Here is an 18,010-nt window from a genome sequence, read left to right on the forward strand (position 1 = left end):
TATTTACTGCTGCGATACGCAGCAAATACGCAACAAATTCGCAGCAGATTAAATCTAAATAACTGAACACAGCATGAAATCTGCACCATCAAATCTGCTGCAGATCTGCTGCGTATACGATGTGTGTGTTTGTACATGTGACATGTCAATTCTTTTGGCGGAACGCGTAATCCGCCTGTGCACAGAATAGTGTTTATGGCACGGGCAGAAATGCGCGCCGACGCGTGCGGAGACGAGCGACGGAATACGCCTCGGGTTATACGTGGCAATTCTGTAGTGTGCACGGACCCTCATGGAGAGCCATCTGGTCTCCCTGGCCTCACCCTCCATCTGCTCACTCAGGCTTCACATGATATTCCCAGCGCTCAGGGTTTCTTCCTTTGTGCGCAGATGGAGGACAAGCAGTGTGACCAGATGCTGCAGCCGCTCCGCCTCCATGACTAGTTACCGCACCACAGATAGCACAGCATGGCAGGAAAAACGGACACAGTGTCCAAATGCCATTCACTACTGCTGTCAGTAGCGGATTATAATAGGTCCGTTTTGTGCGGTAGCCCGGGGCCCTGAGCTCCTGGGTGGCCCATGGCCACCCAAAAAGACATACTTTTAGTGGTGTAATGTCTCCTGGTTACAGTTCTGCCATGATTTAAAAAAAAAAAAAATTGCTGCTTTTTTACAGCAATTTTGCACAATTCAGGGCATGATGACATTATCTATCCTGTTTTATGAACTAGGGCCAGTGCTGCATAGTTAGGGTGCCTTCACACGTACCGTATCGCTGCGTTTTTAACGCTGCGTTCTTTACATGCGCGTTTTGATTTTCACATGATTTTCATGTGAAAATGAAAACTCGCATGTAAAAATCGCACCAAAAACGCAGCGATAAAAACGCAGCGATACGGTACGTGTGAAGCTACCCATACAGTGGGTTGGGGTGGCCCAGGCTTGGTGAACAGCCCGGGGCCTATGGTAAAGTTAATTCGCCCTTGACTGCTGTGAGGTAATGGGGGCAGTTTGTAGGGAAATAAGGAGCTCACAGGTTCCCTTTCAGTATAACGTATAACCAGTATAACCTGTGACTCTTCCAGCTGGTGCAAAACTGCAACCCCCATCATGGCCGCAGATGATGAAACTGCTGCATCAGGCCGCTTACACGTGGTCTGTATACTATCCCAAATTGCAGATAGTATAGTTACCATTCCAGGCTATGGGCAAAAGCAAGGTAGCTTCACACGTACCGTATTGCTGCGTTTTTAACAGTGCGTCTTTAACTCTGCGTTTTTGGTGCGATTTTTACATGCGAGTTTTGATTTTCACATGAGAATCATGTGAAAATCAAAACGCGCATGTAAAAAATGCAGCAAAAACGTAGCGTTAAAGACGCACGATTAAAAACGCAGCGATACGGTACGTGTGAAGCAACCCTGACTGTGGATTCCATAGTCTTGTACTGCAAAAAAATGGACATGTCCTTACACTGTCAGGGTGCCTTCACATGTACCGTATCGCTGCGTTTTTATCGCTGCGTGTTTGGTGCGATGTTTACATGCGAGTTTTGATTTTCAGGGTAGCTTCACACGTACCGTATCGCCGCTGTTTTTACGTAAGAAAATCGCAGATCCGCCCCTGTGATTTTAGACGCAGAAAAATCGCATGAATTGACCTGCGTATTATGTGCGTAATTTACGCTGCGTTTTTTATATATACATAATACGCAGGTCAATTCATGTGCTTTTTCTGCATCTAAAATCGCAGGGGCGGATCTGCGATTTTCTTGCGTTTTTCTTGCGTAAAATCAACAGCGATACGGTACATGTGAAGCCACCCTCACATGATTTTCATGTGAAAATCAAAACTTGCATGTAAAAAATCGCACCAAACACGCAGCGATAAAAACGCAGTGTTAAATACGCAGCGATACGGTACGTGTGAAGCTACCCTCAGGGTGGGTTCACTCTATAGAATCCGCAAGGAGGAGTTCCGTCGGATTCCGTCACTCGTACTCGTTCGCGGCGGCAGCACGCATCTCTGCCCGTCCCATAGACGCCATTCTTTGGGCAGGCAAATTCTGCCGTCCGCCGAAAGAATAGACATGTCAATTTTTTTGGTGGACAGCGAAATCTGCCTGCCCATAGAATGGTGTCTATGGGACAGGCGGAGATGCATGCGAGCAGGTATGAGCGACAGAATCCACTGGAACTTGTCCGTGCGGATTCCGTAGTGTGAAGCCACCCTCAGGATTTGTGGTTCAGGCGCCTATACTTTTATACGCACCGGAGAGCCAGCTGCGAGGTGCGTGCAGTCATTCTGGGCACCCAAATCAGCACAAATCTGCTGTATGGTTCCCTTTAAGCTGCAGCCAGAGAGCTCTGGTTGCAACTAATTTTTTTTGTGTCCTCTGGTGTCCAGTGACATTGATCATGTATGGCCAATAAGGACTGATATGTGTATGGTTGCGTTTTTTAAATTATTATTCTTTAGAGAATCATTTATTTAATGGTTGTTCAGTCATCACCCTTTTTTATCTAAGAAGTCGGACATCGATCTATCGTATATAGGGCTCTGCAGCTTACTATAGAGAACACAGGAACACTCGCCCATGCCGACCGTTCCTGTAAATGATGAAGACGGGAAATAACAGCTCACAGTTGTTTAAGGTGTATAGTCACTTTAAGCTACATATACTTCAATAAAACTGAGTGGCAAAACCTGCACTCAAACTGGAGACAAGAGTGGTGCTATCTCTGGAAGAAAGTGGCCATTTTTTTAGCACTGGATAACCCCTGTGTAGGTCACCTGTAATAAATGTAGGCCACAGGCTTCTCTTCAGCTAATACACATGTGTAAGAACAGTCTCGGCAGGTCATAGCCACCATACTGCAGCTTTCTTGTCCTTCACTCTCAGTTTTTACAGCTCTCTCCAGATATTGTTCTTCCACTAGGGTAACCAGTATAGCACTGGGGTAACCAGTATGGCACACAGCTATGCAAGTGGAGTGGCAGTCAAGCATGTACACTCTCTCCATTCATCTTGTGGGACAAGGGACATCATTATTGAGATTGTTGGGTGTCCCAGGGCTCAGACCCTTCACAACCAGATATAGATGATACATTTTAATCTTGGCATAATATAGTAACCAGGATTTATATAGCTAAATCCTTTTAGGACTTGCACACTTGCAAATCTTAATGGGGAAAAGGTAGACTTCAGTGTATTTAGGGGAAGGGTGGTGTTAATAGAAAATGTGGCTTCCCTTTGAGACACCACCATCATGGATAACACCCAGCTAAATGAGCTATGGTGCAAGTATCCACGTCGGCTTGTGGTGCTGGGATTTTCCTGCAGTCAGTTTGGCTACCAGGTAAATAAATGTGTTTCATGCTGTTACATCATTCAGCGGGCGCTGTGTATACAGATGGTGTACTCATACGCAGTTAGTGAGACTGTTGTCATGGAAATCTGTGTAGAACCTGAGAATGAGAATTCTGAAAAATGGCTGCCAAACAAAAATCACTTCAAGAAATCTAAATATTGATGGTTTACATGAATGATCCTTGTTTATGGGGGCTCCTCAGATAAGGAATAGTGCAGGAAGCGCTCCTGTACGAATGAGCTCAGTAATAACCTGTACAAAGCTAATGAAAACAATGCAAACCATGTGCTGTAGTAATACAATAAATGAAGGTTCCCCTTGATGTGGAGCAGGTGGAAAGAAAAGCCGGGCCATCATGGCAATTGCACAATACAATGTTTCATACATATATAGAAGGATATAACCGCCACCCTACATAGGAATGCCCAAAAATTGGGCGGAACAATGAAACATGTGACCACACGCTAAGTAACGATATCAAATGGTGTGTTTACACAGAGAGATTTCTCTGACAGATCTTCGAAGCCAAAGCCAGGAACAGACTATAAACAGAGAACAGGCCATAAAGGAAAGACTAAGATTTCTCCTCTTTTCAAATCCATTCCTGGCTTTGGCTTCAAAAATCGGTCTGATAAATCTCTCTGTGTAAATGTACTATAGGTCGTTTGTCGTTTAAGAGTAACTTGGATTAAGAGCATTTCTGCTAATCATTGTCTTCTATTACAGGAGACGCTAATCGTTTCGTGTAATAAGGTCTTTAGTGGCTATAAAGGCGGTCACTCCCACCTCAGTCACTGACTGGCTGAACAGACATTTCTGAGCCAAGTCATAACGTTGTGGAAGCTGCAGGATGTAGGCGGCGGTCAGTGAACTAGTAATGCTACACTGCAGGGTCACGGGGACAGATAATTATAGAATATTTAATATGTTCCCTCTGCTGGCACCAGATTTTTAGATTTCCCTGGAGTTCTCCTTTAAGGGCATGGAGGCCTGGGCCGGATGGAGAGATAAAGGGAAGGTAAACGCCTCAGGTCAAAGAAGACTTCACCTGTGAGTCACTGAATGAGGTTTTTTTCTCTATTTTGTAGAATATTATTTGGCAGGGGGTGCCCAGAGGTAGAAAAGAATGGGAAATACTCCTACCTCACCGCCTCCCTACCAGAACTGGGGTAAGTATATTGGTCTAGCCCTCAAAAACAGTAGTGGATTATAATAGGGGCGTTTTGGGCGGCAGCCCGTGGCCCTGAGCTCCTGGGGGGCCCATGACCACCCAAAAAGACTTATACTTTCAGTGGTGTACTGTCTCCTTGCTACACTTCCGCCATGATTTGCAAAAAACACTGTTTTTTTATGGCAATTTTGCACAAATCAGGACATCATAACATTATCTATCCTGTACTATGAACGCCAGGCTAGTGCTTCCATAGTTACAGTGGGGTGGGGGGCCCAGGCTTGGTGAACAGCCCGGGGCATATGGTAAAGTTAATCCGCCCCTGCTCAAAAACCATTTCAATTTCTCATGTGGCCCCATGGGAAAATTAATTTCCCACCCCTGACATGGAGTGTTCATAGCTCAGTATGTGTATGTGGACAAAAGTCATTGTAAAGGTCTCAGGTATGATCTCTTCTACATTTGACACCTTTAATATCACTTCATCACCAGTGTCTAGCCCATTTCCATACAACAGTTGCATAAACAAAAGGGGTAACCAGCTGCAGGGAATTCCCTTGTATACCCCTATACGTTTGTTGTCATCACTACACAAAGCAGGACAGACCTGTAGTGAGATGTGTGACCATCCTCCTTGTATACAAACATTAGCTATTGTTCAATCAGGAATTCCATTGATAACATTCATTAGCATGCGCATAGCAGTCTACAGGTCTGCAAATAGACAACAGGCAGAACTGGTTTTTAGTGTAAAGCCATCAAACTGCCCAGCACTTTATAGTATAGCAACCCCCCCTCCCCCCAAACTACCCCCACTATGCACATATCCATTAAATCTGTAGATATGGATGAGACCAGCGACCATCTTATGTGCATGACAGTTTTCAGAGACAGGACTTTGTGGCCACAGTTGATATAATTGCTTATTGTAAGTCCATTGCAGCTCCATGCCCTCCAAATCCCCACTGCACTGTGTTCCCCTGTATAGTGTGGACATCATGTTACTGGGGTATAATGTCCATTCCATGAACGGGATGCCTATGTATACTGTGGTCTACAGCAGTGGGCACCAATTATTTCAATTTCCCAAACAGGGTTATGTAGTGAGTCCATTCGGGACACTTTCTTACTGGTATACACAAATTTAATGGGACTTAATACCATTTTAGACTATGCTAGTGAGTTAAATTAATGAACATTAGTGGAAATCAGGTGTCTTAATTTGAGTCACTAAAATAAATGGTCTCCGCTACCGTAGATGTAAGCAGAATGCTGATGAATACCTGTGACGGATAGCCTAGCTTAAGGCTAGAGTTATATCACATTTTTAGCCCCATGTTGGGCTATACATTGGAATGGGATGTGCAGTCCGATGGCTCCATTGACTTGAATAGGCACAACATAGTCATTTTGCAACTTCGTTCTATCCATTTTCCCGACATATACTTCTTTTTTTATGCAGGATTCTAAAACATGGTCTCTGATGTGTCTGGCAGCAGTTCACCATTTTCTTGCCATTAAAGGGGTTATCCAGCACTACAAAAACAAGGACACTTTCTTCAAGAGACAGCACCACTCTTGTCTCCAGTTCAGGTGTGCTTCATAATTAAAGGGGTTATCCAGCGCTACAAAAACATGGCCACTTTTCCCCCTACTGTTGTCTCCAGTTCAGGTGCGGTTTAAGCTCTATTTACTTTAATGGAACTGAGTTTCCAGACCCCACCCAAACTGGAGACAACAGTAGGGGGAAAGTGGCCATGTTTTTGTAGCGCTGGATAACCCCTTTAAGCTCCACTCTCTTCAATAGAATTGAGTAATGCTGCATTTACACGGGTCGATAATTCGCCCAGTTGAACGTTTAACGATTTCTAAGTAACAATATGTTTTTTTTTATAACGATGAGTGTTTAGACGGAATGATATATCGTTTGGAAAATTCGTTTTAAGATCGCTTAAGCCTATCTCACACATAGGTTGAATCGGTGAAAGCTTGTTTACACAAAGCGATCTGCGAATTTTTAGCGAATGACCAACGACGATTTGAGAACACGTTGAAAGATCAAAATGGCCGATTTCTCGCTCAACGCTTGATCGTTTGCTGTGTTCACACGTACGATTATCACTCAAATGCGATCATTATTGTCTGTGTAAACGCAGCATAAGGGTCAATTTACACAGAAAGATTATCTGCCGAAGATTTGAAGCCAAAACCAGGAATGGATTTGAAAAGAAATCTCAGGCTTTCCTTTATGACCTGTTCCCTATTTATAGTCTGTTTCTGGCTTTGGCTTCAAATCTTTGGCAGATAATCTTTCTGTGTAAATGGACCCTTACAAAACCTGCACCCAACCTAGGGACAAGTGTGGTGCTGTCTGTGGAAGAAAGTGGGCATGTTTTTGTAGCGCTGGATAACCCCTTTAACATAAACACATACATTCAGCTAGTTTGGCATCTCCTATTGACCATAATACCAAGGAAATCATTCCAACCTCTAATGATTGTACGCAGATATGTTTTCCAGTTTGTGTAGATGTTATGTAAGTAATGGAGGGTTGGTAAGTGATGTGGATCATCCACAGCTGTTGTATAACATAGGAGCGCCTTCAGAGCTGCACCCTCCTAAATCAGGTTTTGTAATGTAATTAGGGATAAGAGAACATACCGAGAGTTCGCTCGTCTCTAAAAAATGATGAAATAGTGAAGTAGTTATGGGTATAAACACAATACAGGATGACAAAGGCCTGAACTGGGTCACACACATAAGCCCTCAGCTGACTCCACCATAAACATGTGAGCTTGGAATTAAACTAAAGGATGCATATGTATGAAGGAACAATCAGTCTGAATCCTGAGGCTGTGGATGGGGGCAGATTTATCAAACATGGTGTAAAGTGAAACTGGCTCAGTTGCCCCTAGCAACCAATCAGATTCCACCTTTCACTCCTCACAGACTCTTTGGAAAATAAAAGGTGGAATCTGATTGGTTGCTATGGGCAACTGAGCCAGTTTCACTTTACACCATGTTTGATAAATGGTCTTTAGTTAGCATTAAAGAGGTATTCCAGGAAAAATCTACTTTTCCCTTACCCACGGGATAGGGAAAAAATAGGCAATGGCAAGGGGTCCGACCTCTGTACCCCCTGATGATCTCCGTATTGGGGCCCTGCCTTCTGTGCAATGAATAGAGCAGTGAGTACAACACGTGACGCGCCGCTCTATTCATTCCTATGGAGCGACAGAAAGAGCCGAGTACTCCAGAAGAAGGAATGAATAGAGTTTCTGGTCATGTGACCCGCTGCTCTATTCATTGCACATAAGGCAGGGGCCCAAAAAAAGATCGGCAGGGGGTACAGAAGTTGGACCCCCGCAATCTCCTACTTTTCTCTTTTTTTCCTGAAATACCCCTTTAATTATGTGTTTTTGCCTCAATTTTTAATGCAGTTTTCCAGCAAATTGTACAGTCTTGGTAAATAGCACCGTTTTTGCCACGATTCAGTCCAAATCGCAGCACATTTTTTCTTCACTGCGATTGGTCGAGTCTTCAAGGGGGATATTATTGTAAATTTCCTATATATATATATATATATATATATATATATATATATATAATGTCTGCCTTGTCATCCCTATAACAGCTCGCCCCTCAGTTACATCTATCTGTGATATGTGGTAGGTGAATAAATGACTATATCAGATCAGGCGTAGGTCACATGGCGGAGCTCATGTTATTGTTCTTGCTTGAACTGTTGACCTTACATGCTCTGTATAGACGTGCAGTGTCAGCTCTGACTAGAAAAAAGGGAACAAAATACTTCTAGAGGTTTAGATTTTCTCTACAGTTTTACTATTTTTCACAGTTTTTACATTAAAGCGTACCAGTCACATCTGATTAGAGGGGGTGTCAGCAGAGACCCACTGTGATTAATAACTTTTGACATGTCTGATAAGATGTCAAAGTTATATATCTGGTGAAAATACTAATCTTGCAGCACTAAGCGCTACTTACCTCTCCCTGTGCCTCCACAGCACTGCCTTACTGGCTCCGGAACCACCGACAGAACTCAATTTCTCTCGAGTTGCGATGTTATCACGACTCGGGGGGGGAAATACCTTAACCTGCTGATGCATTGCTCGCTCAGCCAATCAGTGATTGCAGTGGTGTCCCACCCGAGTCACTGACTGGCTAAGTGGGCAATCCATCAGCCAAGTAGTGATGTCCCTTAAGAAGCAGATCCCGGAGCCTGGAGGGAGGCCCGGAGCGGTAAGCCAGGCGGAGGCATGGGGAGAGGTAAGTAGAGCTTGTTTATTATGTTTACCACTGCCCCTGCCTCCTGGTAAATTGGCATTTTCTCAGGATTTCTCCTGTTTTTCAATTAAAACGTAAAGTGTCTCACAGTGCTATGCTATTTAGGCAACGCCCTTTAACGATAGTTGCACAAAAATGCTTAAAAAGTGCCAGCTCAGCAGGGTGAAAAATGTAGGGTAATTTTTATATTTTTTAATCAAAGCCTACAAACATTAAAGGGGAACTTCAGCGATTTTTTTTCCTTCTTTCAAATCAACTAGTGTCAGAAAGTTATGCAGATTAGTAATGTACGTCTATTTAAAAATCTCAAGTCTTCCAGTACTTATCAGCTGCTGTATATCCTGCTGGAAATGTTGTATTCTTTCACAGTTCTCTCTGTTGCCACCTCTGTCCATGTCAGGAACTGTCCAGAGTAGGAGAGGTTTTCTATGGGGATTTGCTTCTACTCTGGACAGTTCCTGACATGGACAGAGGTGGCAGCAGAGAACACTGTGTCATACTGGAAAGAATACACCACTTCCTGTAGGACATACAGCAGCTGATAAGTGCTGTATGACTCAAGATTTTTAAATAGAAGTAAATTACAAATCTCTGGCACTTTCTGACACCAGTTGATTTGTACTTTAGTTAAAGACTATTACCTTATTACCAATTTGATTACTACCACAACAATACATGAAGAGATTCTTTACTGTAAGAGCAGTGAGACAATGGTCATGGTGAACTTAAAAATAGGGTTCAAAAAGGGTTTGAATGCACCTTTGGACACAGTTTTGCGCCGAATTTAATCAGAGCCACTATTCTTACTCCAAGGCCTCATTCACACGTTCAATGATTTTTCTGGGCCGCAAAACCTCTCGCTATTTTTTCTTCGTAATCCGTGGAAAATCATCTGTATTTGCATCCGTTTCCATAAAATGTGAATAGTACTACTTTGCATAGATTTGATCCGGTTATTTTTTACGGACGTCACATAAAAATACGGATCCCGTAGACTTCTATTGGTAATCCGTACCGCAATCACAATCTGTACTAGTTTTTTTTATTTTTTACGTAATGGATTACGGATCAAACTTAAGACGGACTTTGTGGGTAGTTCAATATAAATCAATGTGTTTCGTGATTACGGATCCGCAATTACGGACAACTTTATGGGCCTTGTGAATAAGGCCTAATTCTTTCATGTTTGTGAAGGCAGACTGCACCAGTAGGGGATAGGTATTAAAAACCTGTTGTAATGGTACTCAATGATCATGAGCTGAGGTCCAATATATAGTTTCTGTATAGTACTGCAATAACAATAGCAAAGTACACACATATATATACAGTATATATATATGCCCTCATAGAGCACTGTATATGAACAGCTAGTAAAGCTATTACAGCAAGTCTATCCAGTTAACTGAAAAAAAATATATATTTTTGAGTCAAAACTGAAAACTTTATGTGATTTTCATATAGCAGACATGCCCGAGACTGACACATCTCAGTAACACTACATTCCTGACGTACAGCGCCCCCTGGTGGTGATATATAAGAATGCAGCCGTCGCCCCTTCTCTCTCTTCACGCGATATTTGGAATCCCGGAACAAGTTTCTAACATCTTGTACGCTCCCTACGTAGATCCTTCAGTCCTTCACTCTGCGATTTACGAAAGTTACGTTGCGGAGAGCGTATTGGGCTCGCTATGTGTGGAGGCTGTGTGCAGCAGGAGTACCCGGACCGGGTGAGGAGGGCGGCACCGGGGGTGACCTGGCAGGGCTTGTCTGCAGCTGGGTTCTATGGGGAGGAGCTTCATGGCCGGGTCTGTTTATGGGTTTCCTCTATCAGGGAAAGCTGGGTGACAAGTCACATGGTTGTCACTGTTAGCACCAATAGTATTTAGTTACAGCCTATTAGATATACATCATGGGAGGGAGGACACCCACCTGTGGTTCTCCATCTGCTGCAAAACTACAACTCCCATCAGTTCTCCAACTTGTGACCCTTTAGCTTAGGGATGGGGGACTGTCAGCCCTCCAGCTGTTGCAAAACTACAATTCCCATCATGCCTGGACAGCCAAAGCTTCGCTTTGGCTGTCCAGGCATGATGGGAATTGTAGTTTCCCAACAGCTGGAGGGCTGATCCCTGGTAGGGAAAAGTAACATGGCGTCTCAATTGGGAAAATACCTGGCAGAAATTCCAAGCATACCCTCGGATGTGTGGCGAGTACATTAGCCGTGCTACGCTGCTTACTACATGTAATGTCAGTGCTCTCCCGCAGGTTGTGACATTGAGAGACGTTGCACACGATGGATGGTACCCAGCAAGTCCCTTGCACAAGCCCATTTATTTAATCGGTAGTATAGGTTGTACCGTCAACATGCCCAGCATGTGCAGCGCCTCTCTACTAAGGGAGGGTAAGTACGCTGGTACTTGTCATAGAAAAAAGTTAACAAATCAACTGGTTACAAAAAGTTATACAGATTTGTAAATTACTTCTATTTAAAAATCTCAAGTCCTTCCAGTACTTATCAGCTGCTGTATGTCCTTCAGGAAGTGGTGTATTCTTTCCAGTCTGACACAGTGCTTTCTGCTGCCACCTCTGTCCTTGTCAGGAATTGTCCAGAGCAGTAGCAAATCCCCACAAAAAAAAAAAAAAAAAACTTCTCCTGCTCTGGAGATTCCTGTTTCCAATAGAGGTGGCAGTAGAGTGACTGGAAAGAATACACCACTTCCTGCAGGACATACATCAGCTAATAAGTACTGGAAGACTTGAGATTTTTAAATTTATTTACAAATCTATATAACTTTCTGAAACCAGTTGATGTGAAATCATTTTTTTTCAACAGAGTACACCTTTAAAATTACTAGCAGTGACACAGAAGCATAAAAGTGCCTGTTCAGCTGTTTTCGTCCCTTCTTATTTTCCTCTCTTCACTAATAAACATGTAGTTAGTGGAGTCAGGAGTGTATATATGGCCTACAGGAGAAATAGCTGTTGACATAGCATGTATGTGACATACATGGTCACCCTTAAAGGGGTATTCCCCCCAAGAGCAAAAAAAATTAAATGCTCCCAAACCTAGCTGGTCTTACTCACCAAGTCCCCCTGAGTAATTTGAGCCGTCCCCAGTCTTTCTAGCTGCTGACGTTCCAGAGTTACAAGTTTTTCTAAAAGATGGTCTATAATCAAGATAGGAAACTACATTTCCCATCATGCAATGCTTATGTCTGATGATTGTGTAGCAGAGCTGAGATGGTGATGGGGATATAGCAGAGCTGAGATGCTGTTGAGGATGTAGCAGAGCTGAGATGCTGTTGAGGATGTAGCAGAGCTGAGATGGTGATACGGATATAGCAGAGCTGAGATGGTGATACGGATATAGCAGAGCTGAGATGGTGATACAGATATAGCAGAGCTGAGATGGTGATACAGATATAGCAGAGCTGAGATGTGATACGGATATAGCAGAGCTGAGATGGTGATACAGATATAGCAGAGCTGAGATGGTGATACAGATATAGCAGAGCTGAGATGGTGATACGGATATAGCAGAGCTGAGATGGTGATACAGATATAGCAGAGCTGAGTTGGTGTTGAAGATGTAGCAGAGCTGAGATGGTGATGGGGATATAGCAGAGCTGAGATGCTGTTGAGGATGTAGCAGAGCTGAGATGGTGTTGAGGATGTAGCAGAGCTGAGATGGTGATACGGATATAGCAGAGCTGAGATGGTGATACGGATATAGCAGAGCTGAGATGGTGATACAGATATAGCAGAGCTGAGTTGGTGTTGAAGATGTAGCAGAGCTGAGATGGTGATGGGGATATAGCAGAGCTGAGATGCTGTTGAGGATGTAGCAGAGCTGAGATGCTGTTGAGGATGTAGCAGAGCTGAGATGGTGATACGGATATAGCAGAGCTGAGATGGTGATACGGATATAGCAGAGCTGAGATGGTGATACGGATATAGCAGAGCTGAGATGGTGATACAGATATAGCAGAGCTGAGTTGGTGTTGAAGATGTAGCAGAGCTGAGTTGGTGTTGAAGATGTAGCAGAACTGAGTTGGTGTCGGGGATGTAGCAGAACTGAGTTGGTGTTGGGGATGTAGCAGGCCATCACCATCCCGGCCTCACCCATGGCAGCATGTTACTCCTCCCGCCCCCCGGTCTCACCCGCGGGACGTTCCTTCCCCCCGTCTCACCTGCGGCAGCGCCCCTCGTCTCACCCGCGGCAGCACCCGACTCCCCTGTCTCACCTGCGGCAGCACCCGACCCCCCACCCCATCTCACCTGCGGCCATCACCACCCCGGCCTCACAGTGGCAGCATGTTACTCCCCCCGCCCCCTGGTCTCACCCGCGGGACGTTCCTCCCCCCCGTCTCACCTGCGGCAGCGCCCCTCGTCTCACCCGCGGCAGACGGGGTGGGGGGGGTCGGGTGCTGCCGCAGGTGAGATGGGGGAGTCGGGTGCTGCTGTGGGTGAGACGAGGGGAGGTGCCGCAGGTGAGACGGGGGGAAGGAACGTCCCGCGGGTGAGACCGGGGGGCGGGGGGAGTAACATGCTACCACGGGTGAGGACTGGGTGGTGATGGCCGCAGTTGAGACGGGGTGGGGGGGGGGGGTCGGGTGCTGCCGCGCGTGAGATGAGGGGCGGGTGCATGATGAGTGGCACGGGTGAGAGTGGGGAATGGCCGCAGGTGAGACGGGGGGGGGGGGGTGATTGGGTGGATTGCTGCCGCGGGTGAGACGAGGGGCGGGTGCGAGATGAGAGCGGGTGGCGGGGAATGCAGGCAGGTGACACCGGGGGGTGGGGGGTTGTGGAAAATAAGTGCCGTCGATGAGGAGGAGGAGGAGGAGGGGGGATGCCGCGGGTGATCGCAGGGGGGGTTGCCGTGGGTGAGTGCTGTCAGTGTGAGCGCAGTCAGGGGGAACAGTGCAGGTGAGCGCTGGGGGGAGGCACACAGTGCGGGTGACGGGGGTGGCTGCTGTTAGAGAGGGAGACAGTGACAGCTGCACTGATCACTTTCTCCCTCTCTAACATCAGCCATCCCCGTCAGTGTCCTCCTTCTCTTCCGATTGGCTGGGTTAGAAGTGCTAAACCGGCCCATTGAAGAGAGGGAGGACACGTGATGCCGTCTCGGAGGGTGCGGGCCAGGAGCAGGGAGTGGAGACGGGTTGGACTTAGATTTGATGATTCTATCTGTTTGGTGGGGGTGAATGCATCTGGATAACAGCAAAACTGTGCAGAATTCGTAATAAATTGGTATTGGAAAGATGGAAGGCTACGGGTGGGCAATGTATTAATGCAAAAATAATTTTGGCAGGAATACCCCTTTAAAGCTCACATCCGGGATGTATATACACTGGGCTGTTCTCACACCATGTTGTTGCAGTGTCCAGGAGAGGTATATACATTATATCACAGCCAAATAGATATGATAGATTCGTGTGTACGACTTATACCACATTAGAAAAGCATAATGGCATATCATGAATTCTGCTCTGTAGTATAACCTATGTCTATATACCCTACACCCAGAGTCCTGATACCTGTCTGTACGCTTATTTTTAGGGTAACACATGCTTAGAGACCGGATCCTTTCTGCTGAACTATGTAAGTTGTGCAAAGTGCAATACACGAGACTTTGTGCTCATCGCCAATAAAACAGCGGATGAAGAGGATGGAGAAGAGATCATTACATATGATCGTAAGTGCTTGTATTGCTCCTGAGCCCATCAGATCTGTATTACACACTCAATAGGCCGGGTATTGTCAGCAGAAGTACATCTTATGTAAAGGCATTGTTCTGCAGCTATTGCTAATACATAAATATTAAACAGGTATTCCACAATTTTTTGTATTTCAAATCAACTGGTTTTATAAATTGATGTGTAATTTTACTGAAGCCTTCCAGTACTTATCAGCTGCTATATGTCCTGCAGACAGTGGTGGATTCCTTCCAGTCTAACAAAGTGTTCTATGCTGCCACCTCTGTCTGTGACAGGAACTGTCCAGAGCAGCAGCAAATCCCTATAGAAAACCGCATTCAATCTTTGGACAGACGGCGGAATCTGCCTGTGCATAGAATGGAGTCTATGACACGGGCAGAGACTCACGCACCCACCGCAGTCCACGAGTGGCGGATTCCGCAAAGGATTTTCCTTCAAACATACGAAGTGTGCACATACCATTATGCTTGAAAGGCACACCAGCAATTGCCGAAACGTTTGTGTGGCCCTTTGCTGCCATCATTCATCAGCTGCACATCAACTATTTCTTGGAGAGATGTGTAGCTGATGAACTATGCTTTTTTTAGCAAAGCAAGGCATGTTCAGCTGACGACTGCGCATTTGGCGCTTATCGGCTAATTACTGGCCCTATAACACATATTGGTGTATCATACTGATATTGGCTCCATGTAATAAGGCCCTTTGATACTGGTGACAAATGAGAAATAAGCAGCAATGTGATTAATATATCCAGAAGCAAAGATCTCATAAGTCACAATTTACCATACACAGTGAGTGCTGGATACCCAATAGATATCTATAATAAAGCCTCAATGCCAGTGCCGAAAACACCCAACAGCATAAACAGGAGCTCTTATGACATAAGTACATGGAGGTTTGTGATGTAAATTATTAACTCTAATATCTTCTTTATTTTGCAGATATGTGCAAAAACTGTCACCATGTGATTGCAAAGCATGAGTATACCTTCAGTGTGGTGGATGAATATCAGGTACAGAACATGAGAGAAATCACTCAGCGAGTGGCACCTGTGAAATCATAGACAGTCATACAGTTTCTTATAGGATATTTTAGCAACATAAGGCTTATATGTTATACCCTAAGGTTTATATTTATTGTCTACTGTGGCATTTTAAAGTGTCACTGTCATTTAAATTTTTTTTGCTGAAATCAATAGTCCAGGCGATTTTAGGAAACTTTGTAATTGGGTTTATTAGCCGAAAAATGCATTTGTTTGCAGAGCCTTCACATGTATATATCATGCAGTCGGGACCTCTTGAATGACTGTTAGATCATTCACGCAACCCATTGAATTTATGAATGCAGCTGCCTATCCCCTGATTACACAGGATGATGTGCAACCAATAGCTACAATTTAAAGGGGTTATTCAGACTTAGAAAAGAATGTCCGCTTTCCTCCAGAAACAGCACCTCTACTGTCCTCAGTTTGGGTGTGGTAATGCTACTCATTTCCATAAAAGTGAATGGAAGCAAATGTTATTGCCACACACAACTTGGTGACAAGGGTGGTGCTGTTTTTAAAAGATAGTAGTTTTCTCTAATTCTGTATAACTCTTTTCAGTGACTGCACATACAGTAAGATTCACAGCCAAGGAACAAGTGTTTGCTTGCTTTGCTTGTTAAAATGGCAATGACGATAGCAATGGTCCGCCCGTCCCTCCATGTAATAGGAGCGGAGGCAGCAGAACGCCACTTTCTTCTAAAGATCGTCCAGGCAGCTGCCGAGGAGCCAATCATCGGCTGATCGTTGTCTTTTAGCAAATTTGAAAATCTTTGGGTACCTACTGTGCACTGCACATGTAGTAGTGATGCGTGATCGATAGCTGATGACATTGAAGAGAAAATAATAAATATACTTACCTCTCCAAGTTCCCTGGTGTCCTCCTGACTTTTTCCCGACCACCGCAGCCTCCACACCTGAAGTGACAGGTGGCTCAGCCAATAACTGCTCGCAGCCCTGTCCCATCTCGTCCAGTGATTGGCTGAGCAGTGTGTCACAGTGCAGCCGGGTTAAGAAGCTTCAACGTCAGCTGCGGTGAACACCGGGAAGCATGGAGAGGTAAGTATATACTTTATTACTCTATATAAGCAAGGGCTGCATGGACATTGAGCCGTTTAATAGGCTATGTAAGCAAGCAGCGATACAGCCGATCCGCACTCGCTTACTGCGCTAATGGGGCCATGTAGTATGCCCCCTACACTATACAGGCCCGATGGGTTATATCAGATGCTTGCCTGACATCCAGTATGATAACATCTAGTTGGAGGTTATGTAACCCATAAACTGGATTCTTTCCGCCATTGTCCATCTCCACCCTTCATTGCCCTGGCTTATTATAGAGACATCTGCCATACACTGATGTGAATGAGCCAATAAAAATAAGTGTTCTAACAGGCTTTGCCATGCTTGTGTCTCTTTCAGGAGTATACCATGCTCTGTATGCTGTGTGGAAAAGCAGAAGACTCTGTAAGCGTTCTTCCTGATGACCCGCGACAGATGGCGCCACTCTTCTAGAGATAATTTATCTGCAGAGTTTTATATTTGTTTACATCATGTTTTGTGTTTTTATTGTGATTGCATTGCATATTAATAAAACCTCAACTGTATCCGTTGGCATATTCTGCTTTATTTAGTATATTATTATGGAGTAAACAGATCACTACTTGGCATATAATCTTTCTATCTATTAATATTGCTAATATGCTAGAACACATGATGTTTCCTCAAATTATCATATAAACTTAAAGGGGTTATCCAGGCTTAGGAAAACATAGCTGTTCCAGAAACAGTACCTCTCCTGTCCTCTGGCTGGGTGTGGGTTTTGCAGCTCAGTTCCATTTAAGTGAATGCAGCCGAATTGTAATACCAGCGCCACGGAATTCCACCAAATTTGCTCAGTGTGAACATACCCTTTTATGAGACTCCTGTGTGTCTCCATTCAAAGCTTGTTCAGGCATAGAGCATTGGTTATGGAGAAGATCTCCATATATTCAGTACATCATTTGGGGAATGCCACAGTTTTATACAGTGTTTTTCTGTCAGATTATGTAAAAAGAAAAAAGCTGTATGCCTGTATATGAAATGGAATGAGTAAGGAGGTATAGTAAGGCCATATGCCTTGGGTTGGTGCATGCCTTAATCTTTTAAAAACTTCAGTAGCAATCTGCCATGCCATGTTTTATTTCCATACAAGACAGATCTGTAGTAATGCCTTGTGCATTAGTTGTTCTTTGCAGATGTACAGAAGAGTCTCTAGATGGCACTGCAACCACGCTACACAGGTCAAACCTCTAGAAAAGCACGGTAAGCTCACATCACCATTGAGCCTCCCAGGACATGCATACAGTATGTCAGCAAAATATCACTGAGGTTCTGACATATCTGCATGCTCAGGTATGGG

General features: G+C 44.5%; 1 protein-coding gene across 1 annotated transcript; it reads left to right on the top strand.

The window, feature by feature from the left end:
- The first annotated feature begins 10,423 nt into the window (after positions 1 to 10,423).
- CHURC1 (churchill domain containing 1) lies at positions 10,424 to 17,226 on the top strand. The gene is made up of 4 exons (XM_069950246.1): positions 10,424 to 10,577; positions 14,410 to 14,545; positions 15,509 to 15,579; positions 17,032 to 17,226. Exons 1-4 carry the CDS (start codon positions 10,539 to 10,541, stop codon positions 17,122 to 17,124), a joined length of 339 nt encoding a protein of 112 aa, XP_069806347.1. The 5' UTR covers positions 10,424 to 10,538; the 3' UTR covers positions 17,125 to 17,226.
- Positions 17,227 to 18,010: the final 784 nt, after the last annotated feature.

The sequence above is a fragment of the Dendropsophus ebraccatus genome, chromosome 13, assembly GCF_027789765.1.
Source record: "Dendropsophus ebraccatus isolate aDenEbr1 chromosome 13, aDenEbr1.pat, whole genome shotgun sequence".
Lineage (NCBI taxonomy): Eukaryota > Metazoa > Chordata > Amphibia > Anura > Hylidae > Dendropsophus > Dendropsophus ebraccatus.